Genomic DNA, 24493 nt, shown 5'->3' on the forward strand with positions numbered 1-24493 from the left:
TGAAAATCTACACCTCAAGGCTTTTTCACTAACTGAGGGGTTTTGCAGGGGTCCATCAGAGCTCACGAAACCATCATGAGAGCAGCTCGGAGCTGGTCCCCTGTGTTTCTGCAGAACTGTCACATCCCAGCAGAGGCAGGAAGGAGGGAAGGTGTCTGAACTCTTCCAAGCTGCAGCCTTGCTCAAAGAAGGAAATCACCAAACTTGTACATTAACCAACTGCCCCAAGGGCTTCAGCAAGGTAGACATGTGCTAGCTAATGATTAACATGAACAGCACAAGAGTCCTCAAGAGCCTAAATGGACAAGGGACAAGGCTTAGCAGGCAGGGCACTGTGCAAACAAAGAGCAAAAAACCATCAGTGCTCATCCTTTGCCTTGCCAAAACACCAGTTAACAGCACCCAGACTTACCAGTGTACCTGACTTGCTGAGGTTCATCTGGCAATGGCCATGGCTTAGCTGGAGAAAACCAGATTTGAAGGAAAGGAATTTTAAAACTGCAGTGTGGTATTTCCACATGGATCAAACACTCCCAAGACACCCTGCAGCTCTCCTCCCTACAGCCCTGTAATGCTCTGGCTCTGACCACACAGGAGAACTCCTGGTGCAAATTTCCCATCCCAGCATCTGGTTCTTTGCTGCACTCTGACACCCTGCACAGCTTCAACACACTGAGCAGCAATGTATTACTTCTGAGAAAAAAAAAATCTTCCTTGCTTAGATTTTAAATCAATTTCTTGCCTTCCTGTAACCTCAATGCAGTCCAAATTTTATTTTTCAGCCACGGCATTTCCTCACTGACTGCTCACTGCTTGTGTTTCAGACACAGAGAACTCCCAAAATTTATTTCAGAGGGTCCCCCCACAGCAAACATCTCTGGATTTATCATCGGAGCCCTGCAAGCCTGGGGCTGCCATCAGGATGTAATACAGACCCCTTCTGTTTGCCAGGCTCTGAAAGGCAAATGTTGATTTTTCCCAGAGAGGGATGGGGGTGTATAAAGGAGGAAAGCCAAGATCAAAGAGGCAGTGGCTCACTAGCCAAAGGGCTGCCAGTGACAAAGGGCAAAGGTTGAGGGTTCTCCTGAGCCTGGGTGACCCACTGGGATGACCCAAGCCACCAGACTGCTTGGCCAAGGTCTGGCAGTGTCTGCAGCTACCAGGACATCCAGAGCAAACCTGGCCACCTTGGCCTCCCCAGCCTCAGGGAGCAGCACCTCCTGCACAGCTGGAAGAGATAAGGGGCAGCCTTTGGTTTTCAGCCCAAAGACCTTTGGTGTTGAAGATATCACAAAGGGAAAAGCTCAGCCAGGGCCTTTACTGAAATGGAAACATAAAGTCAAAGGCTCATTCCAGACTCCTTTACCTCCATGCATCAGGAGAACTGCTCCAGCACAGGCATCTAACAGCTGGATGAAGGACCCAGCAACAAGTAAAAGAGCAGCCAAGGGACCACAGTCCCTAAATCCCATTCACCTGTGAGGGATCAGCAGTCAACACCAACGTTACATTTCCTATGATCTCCCTCTCTCCCCTCCAGTCTCTCTCATATGAAGCATTTAAAGACATTCAGAGGAGGACCAGGTTCTCAAAAGCAATGATTATCCATGCTGAGCCCAAGCCTGCTGTATCCTGCTGCTGTACATCAGCAGAATAAGGTACCCAACACAGAAGCACTAAATCAAAGCATTTCAAAACAAGATGCAGAATCAGTACTTAAGTGTTAGTTTCTTATCAGCTTATCCTTTTAAATCTATATAAGGGACAGAATAAGTCTAGACCCAACACCTACCTGTCTGCCAAGCCATGCTCTCCAACAGCTTTACAGAGGGGAAAATTAAGCCTAGGTACATTTAAATAAGCCTCAGCTGTAGGAACCACCTCTACTTGATCCTACTCCATGACTGCACATTCCTCTGCCCAGATACCAAACCATCCCAATGCAACTCATTCCTCTAATGGGTTTCTGCAGCTTCCAGTAAGGGAAAGGCAAAAGGAAAGCACCTGGTACCACCAAGCAGCTCAGCCCTGGCTCAAGGCAGGGTGAAATCTCTGCTGGCACAGGTGAATAGCATCTGAAGTCATGGAGCAGTGCCTGCAGCTTCTGAGGAAGCATTTCTCTCTTAAAAGAGGGCTCACACAAGGAGAGACAAAGCCTGTTCTGTAGGTCTGGCTGAAAGGCAGCATTGTGCACTGCATGGAGGGTGCCATGGGCCACAGAGCTGGGCAGCACCAGGTCCAAGCCAGAGCCCCTCCCTCGAGTAACTCACCCCAACCATGCAAGTGCTCAGCCTCCACTATTAAAATAATTGCAACAAAAAAGGGAGTTGCTGTTTCTGTACCAAATACACAGGTATGCACAGGACTGGGATCAGCTTTGTCCCAGGAAAGCTCAGCCTGCACCTACTGAGCAACCCAAACATCCGTGCAGGCTCCAGCACTGCCCAAACCCTGCACTGTGCTAAGCAGCAGCAGGAGAGAAGATTCCCAGCATGGAGAAGCTTCAAGATTTGCACCTTATGCCATACATAACAGAACAGGCTCTGTGTGACCTGCCCTGGTGCATGCTCAGCGAAGCTGAAAGATTTTTCTCTGGAGGCTCAAGTGGCTTCTGATGACCCCTACACCACTGTCAGAGTTTCTCAGGCAAGTGACACTTTGAGAGTGACATCTTTGCAATCAGAGGACTCCAAGACCTCTTCTCAAGGGGGGATCTTTGACACTGTCATGTCCCTCCAGCCCACGCATGCCCCAACCCTTTTGCTTCCCCTCCAAGAACATTGCCCCCCCTCCCTTGTCCAGAGCTGAGGGATCAATGATGGCCCAAGGGAGGATGCTCTGGAAGGGGTGTTAGAAATTCCAGCCTTATCTCCAGAGGCTGAGATCATGAGTAGAAAATACTTCTGTGTTGTCTCAGCAAGCTTCCTGCTGGCACCCCTCTTCCTCTCTGGGAAAAGCACCTCTTTGGGAGGAGTGTTGGAGCCAGAGGAGAATGTTCACTGGTATCACCTAAATGTAGTTACCATTTCTGAGACATCAGCCCTGTAATGGTGCCTGTCTGTAGCCTGAGGAGCTGCAGGTCAGGGGAAACAGCTCCAGCTGCCACTTGTGAAACAAAGCAGTCAGTGTCTGCACCACTGCTCACTGGTGGGAGCTGGCGACCACGTGCTTTAGTGTCTGCCAAGAAAGGATGCCCACTGCTTAGGGTGATAACCAGAGGTCTCCAAAGGCCTGGATTTAACTCCTTGCTCTGCCACAAATACCTGTGAGCCTTGAGGGCAACATTTGCACATTAAATCTCTACACAGAAGCCCAGATACCCTCAGCAGGCAACAGAGCAGCCAGGCACTGCAGCCAGTGAGTCACTTCCATCCCAAAATGGAAATGAAAGAGAGTTTCATCTGAGAGCCCCTGGCTGGAGAGAGGCTGCAGGGACCAGCTCTGACTCAGACCTGCTCTTAGATGACTCAACTCAGACAAAATTAAATTCCACTTTTTTTTTTTTTTTTTTCCAGGCCTCAGTCCTCTGTGATAGGGGATATTATCTCTCCCTGAGCTCGAAGATCAGTGTCAGGAAGATTGAAGACACAGGAATAGGAAGCACTTGGGTTATCAGCACAGTCACCAGACAAGGAGCAGGAGTCAGGATATCCAATCATGCCCCAACCTTGGCCACACCAACTGAATTAAACAGCTTGGTTCCTCAGCAAGAAAATGGAATGAGTGTTTCTTTTCACAGAGAGTTTCATTTGGGAAGGCACAGGAGACAAGACAGCTTTTATTCACACAGTGCATCCCCTGGAGGAGCCCAAAGCCCCTCTCTGTAGGACTTGGTGACACCAGCAGAGAGCAAGGGCACTGGCCAGGTAGCCCCATGCTCCAGGAGAAGCTGGGAAACAGCCCCATCCTTCTCTGGAGGGGATGGTCACCACTCCTGTCCTAAGTTTCCCATGTGTTAACAAAGCAGTGACCTTCAGGGCTCTTGGGCATCTGTCACCATCAGTTTATTTCATAAGAAAATTAAATTAAAAAGCAACCCACAGCTGAAACAGTGTTTGACCTTGCAAAGATTACATTTACATGATTTGAAAAGCAAAGGGCCCCCAAAGCAGAGATTTCTACTTGGTTTTTAGTCTTATTTTGCCCATAATCTACAGGGAACAGGGCTTAGATGCTTCCAGGATGTTCTGAGGAACTATGCCAAGACAGTTTTTAATCCAAAGCCTGATATCCCAGCTGTGTTTTGACCTAAGGACAGATCATTCATTAACCATCAGAAATGGAAAACGAAGTTTTAAAAGATGAGGATGATCTCAAGTGGAGATGAAATGCCAGTATGTTAGAGAATATTAGAATTCAAATTAATCCTGGTACACTAGAAATGGGCAACAAACAGAAAACTTAAAGATGCAATGTGATTCAGCAAGGACCAATGCAAAAGGCTAATCTATACACAAGATTCCTCAAGTTCAGGGTTGCAGGAGGTTCTTATGAAAGATTCTATCCTATACGGGCTGAATCATCAGATTTTGTCATCACTGTCCACAGAAACAGTGGTGATAAGTACTCCAGGCAAGTTCTTGCAGGAGGCTGGGATGAAGCTGATGGCAAATGGAAGTGTGGAAGGGCTGTCAGAGCCCTGTAAACCAGGCAGCTGACAGCAGCCAAGCTCAGCCCTGGGAGGATAAGTTCACCTTGTACAAGATCAGAATGAGACCATTTCCAAACCATTAACTCTGTGCACTGGATCCTCAGGGAGAAACCCAGCAGCTGCCAGGCAGAGCATCTCTGCTTCCAGAGCCCATCTGCACTTTGCCAGCCTCTCTGCCTCTGGCCCTGCCATGCCCTTAGGATTCCCTCCTGTGCCAGCCAGGACAGATCTACCTGAGGAGAGCCAGATAACCTGAGCAGGCATGGCCAGCCTTGCAGGGAGTGAGCAGGCTGTTCCCATCAGGTCTGCAGGGCTGACTGCTCCCCCAGCCTGTCCCCAGCCCTGCAAGCACAGAAGGTGTGGCAGAACCTTGTGGAAACCCTCAGAGATTCCCCCACTCCTCAAGGCTAGCAGGAGGTCCTTCAGGCTGTGTTAATAAGTCCTGAAACTGAAGGTTCCTTGGAACAGGACAAAGTGCTGTACAACACCTGCTCCAGGTGACAGCCGGGTGTTTGCTTAGAGAGACACAAACAAACCCACCCTGGAGGGCCTCCTCCTCTCCTAAAAATTCCAACAAGGTCATCTCCAGATGGACAGCAGGAGGGCATTTTCATGTAAAGCAGCTTGCCCCTGTGCCTGCCCTGGCAGCTCACAGCCTGTGGAGAGGACAAGAAAGCAGAAAAGCCACAACTCTTGGCAGGTATCTGAGCAGCCTCCTCTTCAGAGCCAGGCAGAGGTTCATTGCCATACTGAGCACAAGGTGAGTGGTTTTAACACCTTGTCTCCTCCTTTTCTGACCCACTGTTCTCCACCCAGTGACACCTTTTGCAACAAGACATGTATATTTTAAAAGAATTTGCAATTTCTGGTCCTGAATGCTCCTGACCCGAGAAACCAGTGTGGTTTTTTCCTGTGGTTCTCATTTCTGGTGTCCAGTTGAGAGGAGTTAAAACCTCACAGGTACCAAGGGCTGCTATAGAAGGGACATTGCCACATGTAGGGGGCTGGGATGTGTCTGAGAAGTTGAAAGGGATCCCCCTGCCCTCTACCTGTGCTGTGATTATAGAAGGGAACTCTGAAGACAAGGCTACCAAGTGCTCATGGCACCTGTGCTATATTCATGTGAAAAGTGGAACCCTATGCAGATGTCCAGCCTTGCTGTGAAGTGGTCACAGAGCAGAAATCATCACTAAAAAAATTCTTTCTGCACTTAAGAGAACTCACACTACCTCATTGAACTATTTACAACAGGAAAATTCAACTTTAAGATCATTCAGCTGTTACTTTTTACAGCTCTTACTTTCTCAGAGGCTATCACAGCTCTTTTCCTGCTTCCCATCCACTACACCCCAACACAACTTCTGCCTATTCCAATTTGTTCTAGCACATAAGTCTTTGAATAAATTGTTTGTCTTGATGGTTTTCCTTCCATCCTTACAAGATTTGATGCTTTCTGTTCTTTCTTCACTACAGTGGGCTATCTTTGGCCCAGAAGCACACAGAATCTGCTTCACCTCCTCTCCCTGTCTTGCCCACCTTTAAGTGCATTTCTGCAGCTTCTGCACTGAAGAAATCTCTAATAAATCTCCCCATTCAGACCCCAGGGTAAAGCCCAGCAGGGCCTGGCTCAAACCCTGCTCCTGGGGTGTCTGATGATGCACAGTTCATCAATGAAGTTGCCTCCTTCAGAACATCTCTGCTCCCTCTCCAAGCCCAGCAGCACCACGTGCTGGGTCTGTATCCTTCTCTCATGCCCTTCCAGGCCCAGCCCTGCCTCCTGCCTTTCCACATTCCCCCATCCATCTCCACCAGAACTCTTCCAGCAAAACTTCTGTTTTTCCATTCACCCATCCATGCTCCTGAGTACACTTGGCCTCCAGGAAACACTTCTCACCCCTGCAATGCCTCTCAGGAGCCATCTATCCACCAGCCAGAGGGGCTTTGGGCACAGAATTACCTCCATAGGGTGAGGAATCAGGAAAAGCTTTATTTTTATCCAGTTCTAAGGTCAGGTTTTCCTCCCAGCTACGATTATGCCCCAGTCTAACCTCCTAGCTCCTTGTTTCCCAGAGTCTGGAGCCACTAACCCTTCTTCTGTGCTACAAACTCTGCCAGCAGCAGCCAGCAAACTGCCCACCAAGGAACAGGAGCAGTTTATAAAAGGTTCTAATGCAGACACCTGCAATAATAAGCACCTCATCCATTGACACAAGAGGCTTTTCTGGCCTCTCCCCATTGCCAGGAGCTCCCATACTTATATTCCGGGCCCAAAGGACATAAAAGGCTCAGTAAGATCTGAGCATTAATCCAGATACATTTGTGAAACAACTTTTTACTATTCCCTCTCTGCTCAGGCTCAAGGGTCTGTATCCTTCTCTCATGCCCTTCCAGACCCAGCCCTGCCTCCTGCCTTTCCACATTCCCTCATCCATCTCCACCAGAACTCTTATTTTTCTCACGATGCTTAAAGACTTTGTGAAGCAAACCAAGAAAAAAAACCAAAAACCTTTTACCCACAACCTTTCTCCTCTCCCCACCACACAGACACTGTCTGAAAACCCTGATGTGTATCTTAAAATATTGGTACCTGATGCTGACTTCCTAGGGAGCAGCTGGGATGGGAATGAGCACGTGGAGCAGCACATGCTGCAGAGACACATTTGAAGCTTCCTCAGATGGCTTGAACTCAGAAGGACTGAGCTTAATTTTCCTGAAATTAATCCACCACTTCCAACAGTAACTTCAGAAATCAGCTGTCAGAGTGTTTCACATCACTGCTGGAAGTTTTATCTGACAAAAACCCACTCCAAGAAATAAATGGCAGCCTCACACTGCAGCTGCCAAGTGGGACAGGAGAGACCACCCAAGCCCTGACAGCCCCAGCACTGACATCCTTCCCATGCTCAGAGCTGAGTCTCACCAACTGAAGCATCTCACTTGTCAGTGCAGCCATTTAGGAAAGTGTTTACAGATGCAGATGAATGACAATTAATACTGAAGGGCAATTAGCTATGTTAATGTTAGTCCTTCAGGCTGCCCAAGTCTGAGCTGTTCAGTAAACACTCAGCAGCTCAGAGAGTCAACATATCTGCTGGAAAATCTACTTGAAAAAGAGGAATTTCAAAGCCCATGGCAAGGTGTGGTGCTTTGGTACAGCTTTGGCACAACTTGAGCTCAGGTTTCTCAGCCCAATTTGATAAAATTTGCTCTCAAACATGTGAAGGCAGGACACCAACAAGAGAAAAAACCTTTACACAGCAGGCAGGGCTGTAGAAGCACATAATAAAAAGACTGAATTTAAGGAATTCCTGGTGCTTCTAGCAACTGAGTTTAAATAAAAGCAATAGAGCACCTGTAACTACTTGGAACACTGAAACACTGGAACACTGAAAACCAGCAAGGTCAGAAACCTCCCCAAAAGCAAACCAGAGGATGGGGAAGATTACTGCATTTCAGGATTAGACTGGCAACATCGACTTTTAATACTTCAAATTAAGTTCTACAGAGGCAGCAAATTGTTTCATCCTCATCCCTACTGATTAAAACCAAATATTTTTGCTTTTAATTAAAAATAAATAAATAAATGGAAAGACATTTTGGAAGGAGCATGAAAACTGAATACTAGGATAGCAAAGCAATTACAGAGTGCTAAGGGCTGACAGCCCCTGCTCACAGAGCTGGGTGGGTTGGGAGGTCCCTGCCAGCTGAGTCAGTAAGGGAAATGTGGTATCTGTAGCCCAGAGCTGAACCTTTCCTGCAAGCAAACCAAAGCCTCCAGCCTCAACTCAGGGCTTTTCATCATCTTTAAACTCACTTGAACAAACTCCTGACACCTCCCATGGTCTATCACGTGTAAGTCCTTTGTCCTGACTTGCAACAGACCAAGTTCTGTTATTCATCTCAGCATCTTTTATTTGTACGTGCCCAGGCACTTACAGCTCAGCCACTGAGTCACTCGACAGCAGCTCTTGGCAGTAATAGCTGAGGGCATCTTGTCCTCATTTCCTTTGTTTATTCTGTTCATTACATGGAGCTATAGGCAAAACCCATTTCCCTTGATAACATCACAACCAAAGCACAAACTTGCACCCAGGGGCTGCTCTTGAGGACCAGGACTCCCAGTTCCTCAGCCTGCAAAGGGAGGTGAGTCCTGGTGAGCTGAAGGAATGACTGGTGCCTGGGACACTCTGCCCCTGCAGCTGCTTGGGGTTCAGCCCCTGAGGCCCCCTGGGATCTTCCCAAAGGGAGCTGGTTCCTCTGCTGATTGTCCCTTAGCAAGTACTCTCTCTGCCCCTGGGAACCAGAGCCTGAGCTCCTTTAGTCCCTCAGTCCCCAGAACAGCAATACTCCCACACCAGGAAATCACAGACTTGCCTGAGCATTACCATGACCTTTTGGATTTCCATTATGCCATCAGCTGTCTTCTCCCTCTGCACTCCTCTAAACAAATCTCAGAGCTGCACAAAGTGCTTCCTGTAAACAATACTCATCTGGCATGGACAAAGGAAAAAAAAAAAAAAAAAGGAAAAAGGAAAAACCCTCTTTTTCTGCTTGTTCCAACTTGCAGTCATCCCTCCAGTTTAACTTCCATCTGCTTTACCTGGGAGCCTTGAAGGCAACATGATGCTTCAAAGAAAAGGAGGGGACAGCACTGAGACCCTTTCTGCCCAGTACAGCCATCTGCTTTCACAAAGACAAAACTTTTCCTTGCTTGTTCCTCCTTCTCTCATCCCACACTGATGCTCTGGGGATGTCTGAATCACACTGAGCTCTGGGGTGCCCCATCTCCCAGCAGCTGGAAGAAAAGCCTGTGCCAGCACCCAAATGATGAGTTACTCAGAAAGCAGCAGCTTTCCAGGCAGCAGTGACCTTCCCTTTTCAAGACAAACCCTTTAAAGGGTGATTGAAGCCACCCTTTACTGGGAAGTCACTGCAGACCAGTGTGGGAATGGACTGACTCACTGGGCCTCCTCTCTCCCACCAGACTGCAACGTGGCAAGAGGCTTCTCCAGGGGATGGCAGCTGCTCAGCCAGGGCTGCACAGGCAAGGTTGCTCCTCCTGAGGACACTGGGACTGGGCAGGAAGGAAAATTCCTTGGTGTGTTGCTAAACACACTGGCCCAGCCAGTTCACAAGACCCCTTGGGACAGGTGGATCCCACCTATTCCTGTGTGCCAGCAATGAGCTTACAAAAAGCAAGCAGGGACTACAACCAATAGGTTAAATCTTCACAAATTGCTGGGATGCAAAGTTCTCTCTTCTCTTGACTTTGCCCTGGATTTGGACCCCAACTTATGCTTCAAAATCCATGCTATTTCTTGTTCAAGAGGGGACAGGTTAACCTCATGCAAAAAGCTCCAGTAACCTGCACCTGCTTTGGGGAGGGATTTCCCTGCCTCTGTGGCAACATCTCCCCATTCCAAGTGTCACTGCATCTTCTGACTCACCCTGGGTGGGCACAGCAAGATGATCAGTGCTTTGGGGAGGTGGATAATCACCCCATTGGGCCCCACATGGCTTTTTAGTCTCTTCTGCATGTCTGCACGTTGTGGGTTTTTGGTTTTTTTTGGCTTTCTCCACAAGCTGGATTCCCTTGCTTCTCTCCAAACTATTTCCTAGCAGATGTTTGGATGTTTTGCTACCTGAAGCAAAGCTCTACCACTGTCAACACATGCCAGCCAAATCTGGCAACAGCAGGGCACCCAACCACAGCCATCACACTGATCCTGCCACCCCAGCACAGCACTGTTATAGGAGAATTTTTCTTTAACAAGATTACATCAATCATCATGAGCCATCAGCTTGTGTTGACATTTATGGCAATATGTGCTGTCAGCATGCAAGTAAAATATAACAATCCCACTTTTCGATTGGACATCCCATGGTCCCACCTCAATTTTTTGCAGGAAGGAAGCACAGAGGTGAGCCTGCCAGGACTGTGCCAGCTGCCATCAACAACTCTTGATATCTGCTAAGCAACAAAAACAGCCTGCAAGGCCTTGAGGGCAGCTGAGAACAATCTGTTCAAGGATGAGGGCACTTTCATCCATTGGAGACTCCAACAATTTGTAGCACTACAGGAAAATTACAGGCTTTACTACCACAAGAGAAGACAGGAATATTAGAAACCTAATTCTCTAAAGCATACCTTTTTCATTGTAAAAGTAATCAAAATAATTGCTAAAGGCTTTCAGCCATTAACCACACAACACAAGCCCAGGCAATGTTGCCTCTTGGCCATGGCATCATCCAGGGAGCAGAGTCAGGGACACTGCTCATGAGACTGTAACAACACAAAAACAGCACGGAAAACTTTGCCTTCAATAAAACAGACACAGACAGGAGCCAAATAACCAGCATGCTGGGATCTGCAGGAAGCTGCTCCACACCTGTAGCCCCACCTCTGTCCCACTAAGGACATGGGGTGAAACAGAAACACCAACACTTCTGGGTGCAGCAGATTTTTTCTGCTCCTGTTCTGCAGACGCCTTCCTGCAGACCACTGTGATCCTTCCTACCCAAGCTGTTTGCACAAACACTGCACCACCACTTTCTGCATCTCTTCCTTGACAAGTTTGTAACTCCAGGACTGCCAGGGACTGACGTCTTTGATCCACAGCAGCCAAAAACTCACAAAAGAGACACCGTGGCTCTGCTTGAGCACATCAGGCACAGGGAGGGCTGTTTCAGACACAGATGACAGGCAGAGATGGAGCAACAGGACAGTTCATACATCTGAGCTGGTGGAGGCATTGCTTGCATTGAAATCAGGCTTTAAGCAGCCAGAACATGAAGATCCAGCTTCTTGGGGTTGGCTGCAAAACCCCAGATTTTTATTTTTTTGTGTTAGTTTATTGGCCCAATAATGCAAGTTTGGGGGAGTAAAAGGTAGCTGTGAGTTTAAACCAGAGAAAAGTGGCTTTTATTTTTACATAATTCAAAACGTTGAGTTCCAGTGCAAAATGACAATCTAAAATGAAATGTTTTTGTTGGATCCAAGCAACCTGTCTTCCTTGATACTCTCATTTTACCGGTGAGATAAAGAATTAAAAAATTAAATAAAAAACCCAAACAACTCTGTTTATTTTTTTATGGCTTAGACAAACACAGTGCCACTTCACTGCCAAGAGAGAGGGCTCAGTTCAGAAGAGAACAATGGGGCTTTGCCCCAGCCAGCAGCTCTTCCAGCAGTGAGGTTACAAGCCATGGAGGGAACTGCAGTGAGCCTCTTGCATGCTGCATCAGCCTGAAAAAGATCCAACTTCAGTTTTTCCAGACCATTTTAGAAGATCAACTCCAGACAGAGATGTACTGAGGCCCCTCTCACCAGGCAGCACTTATCCAGACACAGCCCTGGATGCTTTATTTTCTGGGGAGGTGTGTGTGCAAGTCTCCCCACTTCTTTGTACTTTGACAAACTCCTTCATTTTCTGCCAGATGAGCACTTGCTGCAGTTCCTGTCCCTCTGCTATCACAGTTGCACACCACAGCTCTTGTTCCTCCCCAGTAAGAGCTCTCTGGTTTTTATGGACTGGCTGCAGGTAGCAGAGAAGAAGCAGGGAGCTTTTGAGCAGGGTACAAACCCAGTAGCCCCCTCCTGCCCTGTGTAACCTGCATCAGAGCTGGAGCTGCTCAGCATCTGCAAGAGGCACCAAGGATGGGTCTGGAGCAGGAGGGGGTCCTGAGACACCACAAACCCACCCATCAAAGGACAGAGCTCTTTCTCCAGAGCTTCCCAGTCCAGATAATGCCAACAGCTCCAATCTGACTGATAGTCTATTGCAGATGTTTTACAGGGAATCATTTTGCAAGTCATGATACAGCAAATAAAAACTGTTCCCACATCCTAATGGGAGGATCAGATCACAATTTTCTGTTTCTTGGGTATTTGCTCCTACAGCCTTAGCTCATATATCAGGAGTTATTCTACTCTACATGCCTGAGCAATAAATTAGAAGTCCATAGTTCAGGTAAGGGTAGGTCACACATAACCACTATAGATCATTCTGGAGGTACAGTAATTAGGGCAATCCTTATTTCAGTGCATGCCAACACCTTATATAAACCTGAAAATGCAAGTAATCTTTGGCCTAAGCAATTTACACCATCCTTGAAAATACCTATAGCTCATTATGTCATCATGAATCCTGTCCATTGCTGCTTTGGAGATGCAATTGTGCTTGAGAAATGGAAAATAAGAATTAAAAAATCCTTCAAAAAACAGTTATTCCAGGACAAGTAAAACATCTCAGGAAAAACCTCTCCTTTCCTTAGGCGTCTGAAATAATAGACACCCCTAAAGTAAACACATTAAAGCTGGCTTCTAGAGCTGTTATTGCTCATTTTTAACCTGTCATGCAAAATACTTTTTATACTCTCCCCTCCTCTTACCACTGCTGCCAGGAAGTTCCAGGGGAAAAAAAAGCAGCACTGGGCTGAGCCACACATGCCTGGGGCTATGGCACAAAGGTCTGAGCCTCTCTGCTGCTAAGAGGTAAAGCATTCAAAAGAACTCTTTATCCCAACCACACCTACATGGCATGTGCTCAGAAGTCGTAGCAGAGGGGTAAAGATTTCCCCTTAAGTATTTTAGAAAAAGTAACTCTAGCCTGGGGTGCAGCCTGTTAGCAGGAGAGCACTACCTCAGCCTGGGTGTTGTGTTCCCAGAGGATGGGGCTGGAACTTCAGCCCAGGGAAGTCGAGTGAGAACCTCCAGGGAGGTTCAGAATGATGCAGGCTACAAAACAGATCCAGAATATACTGGGAAGGAGCAAACAAGGCCAGCGAGGGGTGCTCTCTAACCTGAAAAAGTGTTTAGAAGATGCTTATTGTTTCCTTTTTTCATCATTTTGGGGACATTCTCAGCCAAGCATTGCTTTTGCAGCCTTTCAGGTGTTGTCAGCATCGTGCTTGTGAAGCACAGTCCTTGCAGCCAAGAAGCCACATTGTCACATCACCTGTTTCTCTGGCAGTAGAAAGCTCAGGAGCTCTGCAGTTCTCATGCCTCGGAGAAGCAGTCAGGATTCCCAGTAAAATTCCCCAAAGCAAGTCAGCACTGCTGTTCCCAAACAGCAAACAGTTTGCAAAACCAACCAACAGGTTTATAGGAGAGGGAGGGCTGGCTCTGACCCACACAGAAGTGGCAGCTCCCCAAAGCACCCTCTCCAGGGTGGGGGTAATTCAGGAACCTTTCTGCCCAGGGAATAAGCAAGGTAAGGCTCCAGCACAGCACTGCCAGGAGCTACAACAGGCAGAGCAGACTTGGCAACACACAAACAAGAGCTGCCTGTGCTTTTTGTAAGATGTGAGGTGGCCACAGAGCAGTTATTCAATGCTTCAATGTAGTGTATCCTGGCTAGTGTAATTCTTCTGGTTTTTCCTTCAAGAGCTGCAGGGTACCAAGGAAAATCTCAAAGCAAACTGTTCCCAAAACACAGCTGCAGTCCCTGGGGAATTACAGGTACTGAGCAGATGTCAACCACCCTCAGCTGCTACACCCAGCCATGGTGGGTTCAGACACTGACCAGAGACATCAGGGGGTTGCAGTGCCACAGCTTCACTCCAGCACTATCAGCCCAACACAAGCAAAGCAATTAAAGACCACTTGGCCTCATCTGCAAGAAGTCATAATATCTGGTTACTCAACAGTGACAGCTTTTTCTACCTTCAGACCTGTTCTGGTACTGCTCCTGTCTGCTCCAGGGCATCTTTAGCCATCATCTTCACCTCAGGAGGACTTTACAAACAACAGGTTTTTCTACACACGGCCATCAACACCCACTTCCATCCACTACAACAGGCCACTAATCCTACTTAGGCTTTCTCAGGTTAACAGCACACAGCTGGTACAAAACCTCCCTGGCAGTCCATTTAGGGACACTAACAAGAGAAGAGAAATGTGCAAGAGGGAAACACGACTAATTAACAGCAACCAGGTAGTGGTATCATTCAGGGAATTTTCCAAGTCAAGACAAACCCCCAGCTCCTGTGGCTTATGAGCTCAGGCAGAGCCCAGCTGGCCACGATGTGTCTCACAGTGTGGCAGCTGCCCCAACCAGCCCTGAGGTGACTCAGGACATCAGAAAGGGGCCAACACGGTGACATTGCATCCCTACAGCAGCCAGGGTGAAGCAGGGCAGAACAAAGCTTACACAGCATGGGGTCATGGGGCTGGTAGCTGGAGCTGAGCAGAAATAAGCTGCAGAGCAAAGCCCTGTAGCCAGAGAAACTGCCCAAGGCATCTGAGCCTTATGGGGTGAGCAGTGACCCTTTTGTAAGAAACGTGGCAGCTCAGTCACACGCCAGCCACTTCCCAGGACTGCTGGCAGGATTTCACAGAGGCTCAGAGAAATTATATCAGTCACAGTCGCTTGGTCCCATGAGAGCTCAGGGAGGAAGGAGCCTGTGAGAGCAGAGCCCTCAGCTTGCAGGGGAAGGCCGGGAAAGCTGGAATGAGAAGCAGGGAAAGGAGAGTCCACAGCATTAGGGAATCCCAGCTCTTCCACACCCAATTTGGAATCTCCCAGCCCCGAGGGCAGCCCATGTCGCACACAGTGCCATCGTCTTGTTTTAATTTCAAGCTGTCTGGCGGTACTGGAGCTCAGCCCGTACTGACACAGGTGCTGGGTGCCAGCAGCACCGAGGTTCGCCTGGAGCAAGCTGCCTCCCTCGAACCGTTTTGCTTTTTAAGCCTTACACTGATCATAAGGATTTGCGTATATGCAGACACTCACTCCCCTACTGCTACAGAGCCACTGGGAGGAAAAAGAGTTTGTACAAGTCATGCTTTGGGGGATCTGTTTAACTCTTTTTCCCGGTGCAGAAACAAAGGGAAGGAGGCAGCGGGGAGGCCACTTGCTCACCTGAATACGAGGATTTCTTCATGCCGTCTCTTCCAGATGTGACATGGGAGCGGGGCCAGCTGGGCAAGGCGTAGGGGTGCTGGGTCCCTGGGGTGCTGTGCCGCGGGCAGGATCCTTTTGTTGGCAGGGGCAGGGCCGGGGAGGGGACGCACTCTCTGCCACCGCATCCACGCGTGCGGCTCCAGCCGAGGGGCAGCCCAGCACTCCCATTAATTAGCACACACCTTTCCTAATCTCCCACACAGCTATGGGCTGTTCCAACTCCCCTGGCATCCGCAGGGGTAGAGCAGGGATCGGTCTTCCCAGCAGCTGCATGTTGTCCCCTGGGAAAACAAAGAGCCCCCAGGGATTACTCCTGCCAGCTCCCAGCTCTAGAATTCCTCATGTATCGAGCTGGTGCAGCAAAAGCAGGAGAGGGAATTTTGGTGCCTCCAACCCGGCGCACCCCATGGCTTTGATACAGCCCTTTGCTGCCTGAGAGACTCGGGTCAGCCCTGCTCTCAAATCAGGCACTTGGGAGTCCAAAGTGCACTATTACTGGCCCGGCAGCGGTGCAAACACCTCTTTCCTCTTCCAACCCACACGTAAAAGGACTCGTTGGAGGCTGTAAACTGAACAAAGTGCTTGTGAGGTCTCAGAACATGGAGAGAGCTGCGTGTGAATCGTTCCTCACTGTTCTGGGGGATGCAGAGAGCCACCTATCCCATAACCCCATAAAGCATTGAGGTCTGGCAGCTCCCCCAGGTCACTGGGAAAGGGAAGGCTCCGTGTTGCTATTCCTCATGTGCCTCGGCACCCCGAGAGCTGCTCCTGGTCACTGCCTGGTGAAACGGGCTGGAAAATCAGTTCCACAAACGCAAGGAGAGCCAGGAGCAACATGAACACAGAGAGGAAGGAACAGTAAATGAAGACAAGCTAAAGGCACAGGGAAGTGCAGGAGCCTGAACTGCTGGAGGAAGGACTGAGCTGATGCTTGGAGACATTTCCACAGCCTGCCTGGCAGGGTGAGTCACCCACACAAAAGTGGGGTCCACAAGTGCAGTCCACAGGAGAAAATTCCACCAGTTCAAAGGCACAATTTCAGTAGGAAGGGTTTCTCTTTGGGTTTAGACTATTCCACAGTAGAAGAAATACTGTTCTGGCCCCCAGCCTTGGCATCGTACAGGGATAAAGCAAACAGATGATACAGGTGAAGGTGGTACAGTGCCATCAATATTTGGTATCATTTCTCAGCCATATATTATCACCTATAACAGGTATTTTTAAAAGTATTGTCTGAGCCTTTCAGGCATTTAGGGCAAAATTAGGAGCACTACAAAAGATCTCTGCTGTTAGAATTCAGTGCTAAGCAGCCAGATGCTACACCAAAACCTCACACCTCCTCAGGTTTGTAGCAGCACCCACTGCTGCATGACTCCAGGGAGATACCACAGTTATGCTGTGGTCACCAAAGAGATGTTGGCAAAAAGGTTGGGCATCAAGAAAACCTCTGAACCACCAAAGCTTTGTTGCTTGAGTAAACGTGCTTCTAAGCCCAGAGGAACAATGCATTACTCTTTCCACAGGTGCTTTGGAAATCATTAGTCACAATTATAGAAGAGAAACAATGGCACCGTGACTTGCCCCACCTCATACACCAAGTAAGGGCAAAGACAGAAGCAGAACCTCCTCCTGAATGCTAATCCCCCTCACACTGTTCTTGCCTGCATCTCTCTGATGGACGTGACTACTTTAATACTCACAGGGATGCACTGCACAGAGATCAAAAGACAACTTTGTTCTCCTCTATGGGTACGTGTGTGCCTGAATAAGTGGCACAGTGATTATGTGTGCTGTTAAGTGCATGGTTCCACGTGTGTGCCTGGTCATGCGTGGGAGGTGTGGCTGTGCCTCTGCAGGGCTGCTGGTGAGCAGCATTTTGGAGCTGTGGCTGGGGTGCAGCTTGACTGCCCAAACACAAACAGCAAATTGTGGAGCTGGCATTCTACCACAGAGCCAAACAAACATGATGAGGAAAAAAAAATGGCTGAAGGGGTTATTTTTCTGAAATACTGTAAGACAAAGAAACCTTTTCTTTGGCTGCCCAGCCTCAGGATTACCAAGAGAATCAGTCACATGGCTAAGAAGTACAGGTTAATGTTTAATACAATGCAGAGCCCACAAGCTTAAGATATGCAAGTCGTTTCTTTTTTTTTTTTTTTTTTCTCCCCTTCTTTTAGAAGATTAATGAGGGAATCAGACTGCAGGGCTCGGCCCAGCAGCCACAGCACAGAGAGCCTCAGCCCTGCCAGAAGAGCCAGGATCTGACCTGCCATACACACCCACCCTGCACCAGCCCTGGACACCTCTGCCAAGTGTTTCCCACCCTGGCACTCTGACACCAGTGCTGGCAGAGGGGCTGATCTGGCCTCTCAAGAGGGCACCCTGACCTCCCCTGTCTCCATCTCCCAGTGCTCATCTCACACACACACACAGGGATATTTCTCCAGGGGTGAACGTGGCTCCTCTGAGTCAGCAACAACTGCACCCACTGAGGCTGCAGATCACAGAATTACCTTGGCTGGAAAAGAGCTCCAGGATCCTCACATGCTGCACCTCCTGCACCAGCTGCTAAGTCTGACCCAGCAGCTTGTTCTGCACGGCTTAGTCTGCAACATGGGATGGTTTCATAGCAGGCATGAAAGGCATTTTCTGCCAGTGGGATGTGCTGTCTCTCCCCCAGCAGCATCCTCCCCAGTACGTGGAGGTCCTGCACAAAGCTACACATCTCCCAAACCAAACATCACCCAGTGATCAGAGCAGGGAGAGAGACTCACACCACCGGTTCCATCTGGTGGCTGGGGCCCAAAAAAGTAGCAAGGTGAGAGAGAGACTGGGGTAGGGGATAGCACCGAGTAATGCATCCTGCAACAAGGAGGGAAGGATGGAAACAAGGGAAAAATGCAAACCCCTGCACCCTGATGGACCAGCACAAAACTAGACATCACTGTGTGATTGCATTTCTCCATCTGACTCATTCAACCTCTCAGACCAAGTTTCTCATCTTGCAAAAGAGAAGGAAATCTGAGTTTTCCCAGGGAGAGGTGTGGGGAGGCTGTGCATTACTCAGTACTGCCCCGGGGCTCCGAGACATTGCCTGGTAGGCAAAAGTTGTTATTATGGCAGAGAGCAAAGCTCCCCAGGGAACCAGCAAAAAGGATAAGCAGGAATTTATGCTGCAAAGGCCAGCAGCAGAGCAGGCCTGAGCCTCCTCTTTGGGGAACAGCTTTTCTTTGACTGATTTAGAGGTGGAAACTCAGGGATTAGGACTATAAACCACCCACATCTCCCTCTCCAGCTCTGTTTGTTTTACATATGACCTCCAAGGTCCTTTTTCCTGACTAATTGCTCTTCTGTGGCTGTAATGCTGGAGAGAGGATGCAAATTTCTTCCCTGCTCTGCACTCATCCTGCTCAGCACAGGGAGGCAGACTGGGCAGGAGGCTACAAAAACCTGAAAAAAAGGGGTGCCCAAACTGGAATTAAAATTCAGGGCTAACTTGTTACTTGTACCTTCAAAGCTGCAGGAATATTTGGCCTGTCAGCTCTGAGCTCAGTGGAGTCAGTCTCCTATTAAAAAACCCCAAAAACATAGCTGCCCAGATCTTGAAGAGGAAGATAGAAATCAGTCTGATGATCAAAGTTTTATTCATGAATAATGCAGGCTTTGCAGAGCACAGCATGCAGTGGTCTGGAGGACTGATCAGCAGTGACCTGGAACTGCTTCCCACAGCACATAATTCAACAGAATTCACATCCAAGGAGCCTTCAGCTCCTGACTTTGTCAACAGGCACACATAAATCCTGCAACTGCTCCAATTAAGCAGCCCAGCTCTCGAGCTTGCAGTAAAGGAAAGGTTTATTGGGTGTGTTTGGGGTGCCTTGTTTCTCATGAGAATGGAAAACCATGGAATCATGGAGATGGGGCAGCCAGAGGAGTATGAGAGGAGCTCAGTTCCACTTGAATGGAGAGTTTCCCACTTAAAAATTATGCCAGAGGTCTCAGTTAAGTCCATGTAACTGGATGGGTGAACAAGACCCATTTACCAGTGAACAGTGTGGTCACCAAAGACTCAGTGTGTACCCCACTGCATGTCTGAACCTGCTTGCCAAACCCAGGAAGCCTAAATGCAAAGAAAGGCAGTGATGTGAGCCATCACCTGGGACCACAGATAAGATCTGTCATACTCTTGTTCTGAGCCACTTTCTTATTTACAGTAACCAGAACTTAATGCAGCTGATTCCTTCCTTGCTCCACAGTATGAACACACTGATGTTCAGCCTCTCAGCATCCATTCTCAGCTCTCAGATACAGGAGGCAAGGCAGTTGTGTTGTTCTAAGGCTTCATGTGTTAGCCCTCTGCTCTTTTCCAAGGACTGATTAACTTGGTTAAGATGCAGCCCAGCTAGCAACAGCCAGACTCATTCTGTGGTCTTAAGGGCATAGGGTTAAAAATGAAATCATTTAGCTGTGTGTTTCCTAACTCCTTCCTCTGTGATTTCATCTGACAACAAAGCACTAAAGACCCACAGCATTTCAGCATTGTCATATATGGTCTGATGTTCATCCTCTTTGGGCTGATGGTTATGGTGAGGAAGCAAATAACTTAATGAAGCAATTACTCAAATCAGCAGGTTTTGTTCTGTTCTCCTGCCTTAATTATGAGGAACCAGGAAGAATGTCCAATTATTCAGTACTGAATTTCATTACCAAGCAAGATAATGTGCTCAACCACAAGGTACATCAGATGTCTATTTTCTTAGAACAGCCTCTCCCATGGTTAGGGAAGGAAAAACACTTCAGTGTGAAATTCAAGCTGAGGAGTGTATTAACACTCAACTATTAACAGACAATATAAAAAATATTATAGCCAATGCCTATTCAATAGAAGGAAAATACCTGAATGTAAGGGAAATCTGAACAAAAGGTCAGAAGTGTTTTCCATTTTGAATAGCCCCAGTCTCTGAAAACAAAGCTGGACAAGGCGCTTCACAAAGCTGAGCCACATGAATACCTCCCCCTTCAGAACAGGAAAATCCCTGGGCTGCTTTCAGAAATGCCAGCCCAGCACTTCTGGAACTAGCTGGAAGTCCAAAAAACAAAACCAGGTTGAAGTGAAACCTCTCAAACCTCTCAAAGGCTAATCCATTTCTTTTGCAAATAGACAGCCCTGTTTTATTGCCTTTGTGGTCCAAGTTTTAGTTGAAACTACAGGAGCAAAGCAACAACTGTAGCTTTGCATGAATCACATCCTTCCAAAGTCGTGCAGAAAAGATCTGGCTCTCTCTTGCCACCCAGCAGGAACATCACTGTTTGTTATCTGAGCATCATGCATAACCCAGGGCAGGGTTTGACCCCAGTCCCTGCCCTTGGTCAGGCTGGATTATCAGGTACATTTTCACAAGTGCAATTTAGAGAAGTGAACATACATCCCTGAGGAGGGAGAAAAGGTAGACTGGAGGCAGAGTGCCAGAGCTCTGAAAAAACAGGTTTTCTGGGCCTGCTGCACTAGGGAAGCACAGAAAGTGAGAGATTAAACTGCTGGAGAGGAGAGGGACCTGCACCATCACCCCTCCATCAGCAGTAGCAACCAGTCTGGCTGCAGACTGGAACATGTGCCAAGCAAACCACCAGGCTTTTGTCTTTTTTTTTTTTTTTCCTGCTGTTTTAACTGCTTATGTTTAGAGACATCCACGGGTACTTAGGGAACAGCACAATCATGCTTAAAGCTCTGCTTAACTCTCTGCCTGCCATGATTCCTATATCCAGCCCTGAATGCAACTACCAGTCCTGCAAGTGTGATTCAGAGCACATTCTTAAATGCATGAACTTACACGTTTGCTTTCACGTTTGCAAGGGTGTAAGAGGCACAAGGTGCCCCTTCCCCCCACAGCTCTTAATGGGAAGGCAGATCCAGATGCAGAGGGGGCTCTGCCTGTTGCTTGGGGAGAAGACACTGGACTGGAGCCATGGGGCCTGCTAGAACTGGAAAAGGGGAGCAAGGAACTGGAAGAAAGAATAAGCAACAATAAAACAGCCCACAGAAAATGTGGATAAAGGAAAACCACAGAAGGATCAACGAGAGTCTGACTATAATCACTACCAAAGCAATTACAGAATTAGGGAAGATTTATAACAGACTGAAGAGCTGGATACTTGGCATGTGAAATGGAAAAGCTGTAAGGAGGGAATTCTGTATGCTGGCACCGGGCTCGAGAGCCACAAGTGATGCAGCCTCAGCAGTTCTGTCCTCTACTGAGCAAACTGAGCAGCAGTTTGGATGTCTTTACTTATACATCTCAGCTTCCAGCTATAATTTGGTCCAGCCATCAATTCCAAGTTTTAAAAACCAAAACAAACACCAATTATTTATGCAGAATGTTGAAAAAATATGAGGCGTGATTAATAATAGCCACTGTTTCCTTAATGCTCTAACCCAGGGCAGCTCCAAGCCAGCACTGGCAGCCCTGCTGGGAGGAAATTTCTATTATCCAACTTTACAGGTGGGGAAACCGAGACAAAAAGGCTACAGAAGGCAGATGGTTTAACCCAGATCTAGAGTTATAGCTGTGGATTATTATTACACTTATAACTAAGTATTCCTGGAAACTGGTGGAGGTTTATCTGTGATACATTATCACTCAGCTTTAGCTATGACTTACGTTGCTGCCTGGCTTGCTAGGGGCATAATTCAACTGTTATTTTCTCTTTTCTTTACACTGACATAGTTTTTTTCCCTTATCATCCACGTACATAATTTGCACCGCAATTTTAAAGGATTATTTTGCCTTTAACTAGCAGCAAAAAATAAAAATACCTGCACAAAACTTAGGTCAGCAGACAGACCAGCTTCTCATCCAATCAATTTATTTATGAACAAACCCTAAGCCTGGATGTCTAAGATTTCCAGATTTTGGGGGTATAACTACATTTGAAAAGCTCCAGAAGGGCCCAGGGAATATTCCCACTGACAGCAAAAGGAACAAACCTAACAAGCAGGGGAGATGCAACAGGCAGTGCATTTAAAAGGTAAAAAATCAGCTTCACCTCAAGCTTAGCAGTGCCAGTCATGAGGCAGCCAGGGCTGCCTTCACACCCAGCTCAAGGCTGATCAATCAAAATGAATCATCACTTGAGAGACAAGCAAAGAGGCAATTTAAACCCTGAAACAAGCCTGCTGCTGTTCAGCAGGTAGCAGCATGACTGAGCTGACATACCCACCTCAAAGAGGGACTTGAAAACTGGCTTGGGAGGAAGGGTGGAGGGAGCAGGTCTGAGAGACATGTAACCAAAGCAAGAGGTTTGTCTGAGCCACATCTTCCAAGTCCCCCCAATGGACAGTCCCAGTCTTGTTGCTGGGGGAGCACCTTAGAGCCTGAATAGGTATCTTCACAATTCTTTAAAATACCATAAGCTTTGCAAACCATGGCAATTTTTAGCACTGACACTCTCTCTTTGCAGGCAATTCCTGGTGATAAATTGAGTAAATTTGGGCTGTGCAGAGCTGCCTTTCTTCTTACTGCAGAAGGGATAAGGATGGCATTAAGGGCAACTATGAGATCAGAAATGGAGTTGGATTCCAGTTCTGTGTGAAATGACAGGGAGAGAAAAATTGCACTGGGAAACTCCTGCCTGAGAACAACAGAGGACTCGGGTCTTGTTGCAGCCCAGACCCACAGCCCTGCCAAGACAAGCCAGGCAGCAGCAGAGGCTCTTGCTGTCAGCTTTTTAGTGGCTTTGGGGGGCTTTAAAGAGTCAGCTAGGGCTCAAGCTAGAGCATGAATCGTTTCCTAATAGGAGTGAGTTCAGAGTCTGGAGTGGTTTCAGGAGGAGCTTGCTGAGCTGGCTGGTGCCAGGAACTACGTGAATGTAGCAGCAAGGAATGATTCCTCCATCCTTTCCTTCTTCCCTCCCTCCCTCCTCATCCCCCGGTGCCTCTCGGCTGCTCCTGAGCTGAGGCTGCGCCGAACGAGTGGGAAAGAGTCAGTTGTCATCCAGAAACCCCAGGGGGGATCTGGCCGCCATTTCTGCATAGGCTGTGAAAGGAAACTCTCCGGAGTAGCTGGAGAAATGGTCACCTGCTGGCAGGGTCACAGCAGGAACAAACCCTCATCTCACCCATAGCCAAAGGAAAACAACCCGGCTCCAAAGAGGAGGAAAAACCAGGGACTATAAAAGGAACATTGTATGAGCCCTAGTGCAAAAGCCTTCCTGCTGTTGTTACATTTTAATAACTCATATTTCCAAGAGGAGCAGGGCTGAGTGCTGCCTGCTGGGACTGGGAGCGATGGCTCCGGCCAGACCCAGGTTTCTCATTCCGGGCTGTTCCTCCCAGGCTCTGCGGGCTGGCATAGCAGCCGCCTTCATCCGATTCCTTCCCTGCCTGACGGATTCATTTCCCCCCAGGTTTTTGTTAATGCCTTGCCCTCTCCTGGCAGTCCCATCCATCAGACCCTTCCCCACCGCCCAAGGCACCCACACCGCGGTCACTGCCTGCAGCAGGGCAGGAGCTTTCAGGACCGGCAGTGCCGGGGCTGCTCCTCCTCTCTCCGGGGCATCCTCTCTGTATCCAAGTCAACCACGAGTGTTACTTACGTGGCTTTTCTTCCCCTGCTCAGATAAAAGATAGAGAAGGTAACTAGAGAGGCGTTCAGCTGGCAGTGGCCTTCAGCCATCACATTTCCAAAGAAAATATTAACTGAATCCTGAGGCTGAACACTTCCTTGGTGTGGAGAAAAGGAGTGGGAAGGAACAAGTTCACTGAGCTGCTCAGAGGTGCAGCTACAGGATAGCTCAACATAGACTCAGTGGTACAAGCCCCAGTGGATTCAGTTCTTTCACTCCCGTTCAGAACATTCACAAGGGGCAAAAATAAAAAAAAACAAACACAAAAAACTGTTGGGTATATTATTCCTTTTGAAACGTTCAATAAATTCTGATC

At 48.0% G+C, this 24493-nt stretch overlaps 1 protein-coding gene across 2 annotated transcripts in view; it reads right to left on the reverse strand.

Moving 5' to 3' along the window:
* Window positions 1-15969, reverse strand: part of SEPTIN9 (septin 9) — a 129378-nt gene extending 113409 nt beyond the window's left edge. The window contains exon 1 of one of the 2 annotated variants that reach the window (XM_071764704.1): window positions 15514-15969. In XM_071764704.1, coding sequence (XP_071620805.1) covers window positions 15514-15535 — 22 coding nt within the window. In that variant the 5' untranslated portion in view covers window positions 15536-15969. The remainder of the gene's footprint in view (window positions 1-15513) is intronic. The other variant, XM_071764702.1, reaches the window with a different exon arrangement.
* Between the last annotated feature and the right edge of the window lie 8524 nt (window positions 15970-24493).

The sequence above is a fragment of the Heliangelus exortis genome, chromosome 20, assembly GCF_036169615.1.
Source record: "Heliangelus exortis chromosome 20, bHelExo1.hap1, whole genome shotgun sequence".
Classification (NCBI taxonomy): Eukaryota; Metazoa; Chordata; class Aves; order Apodiformes; family Trochilidae; genus Heliangelus; species Heliangelus exortis.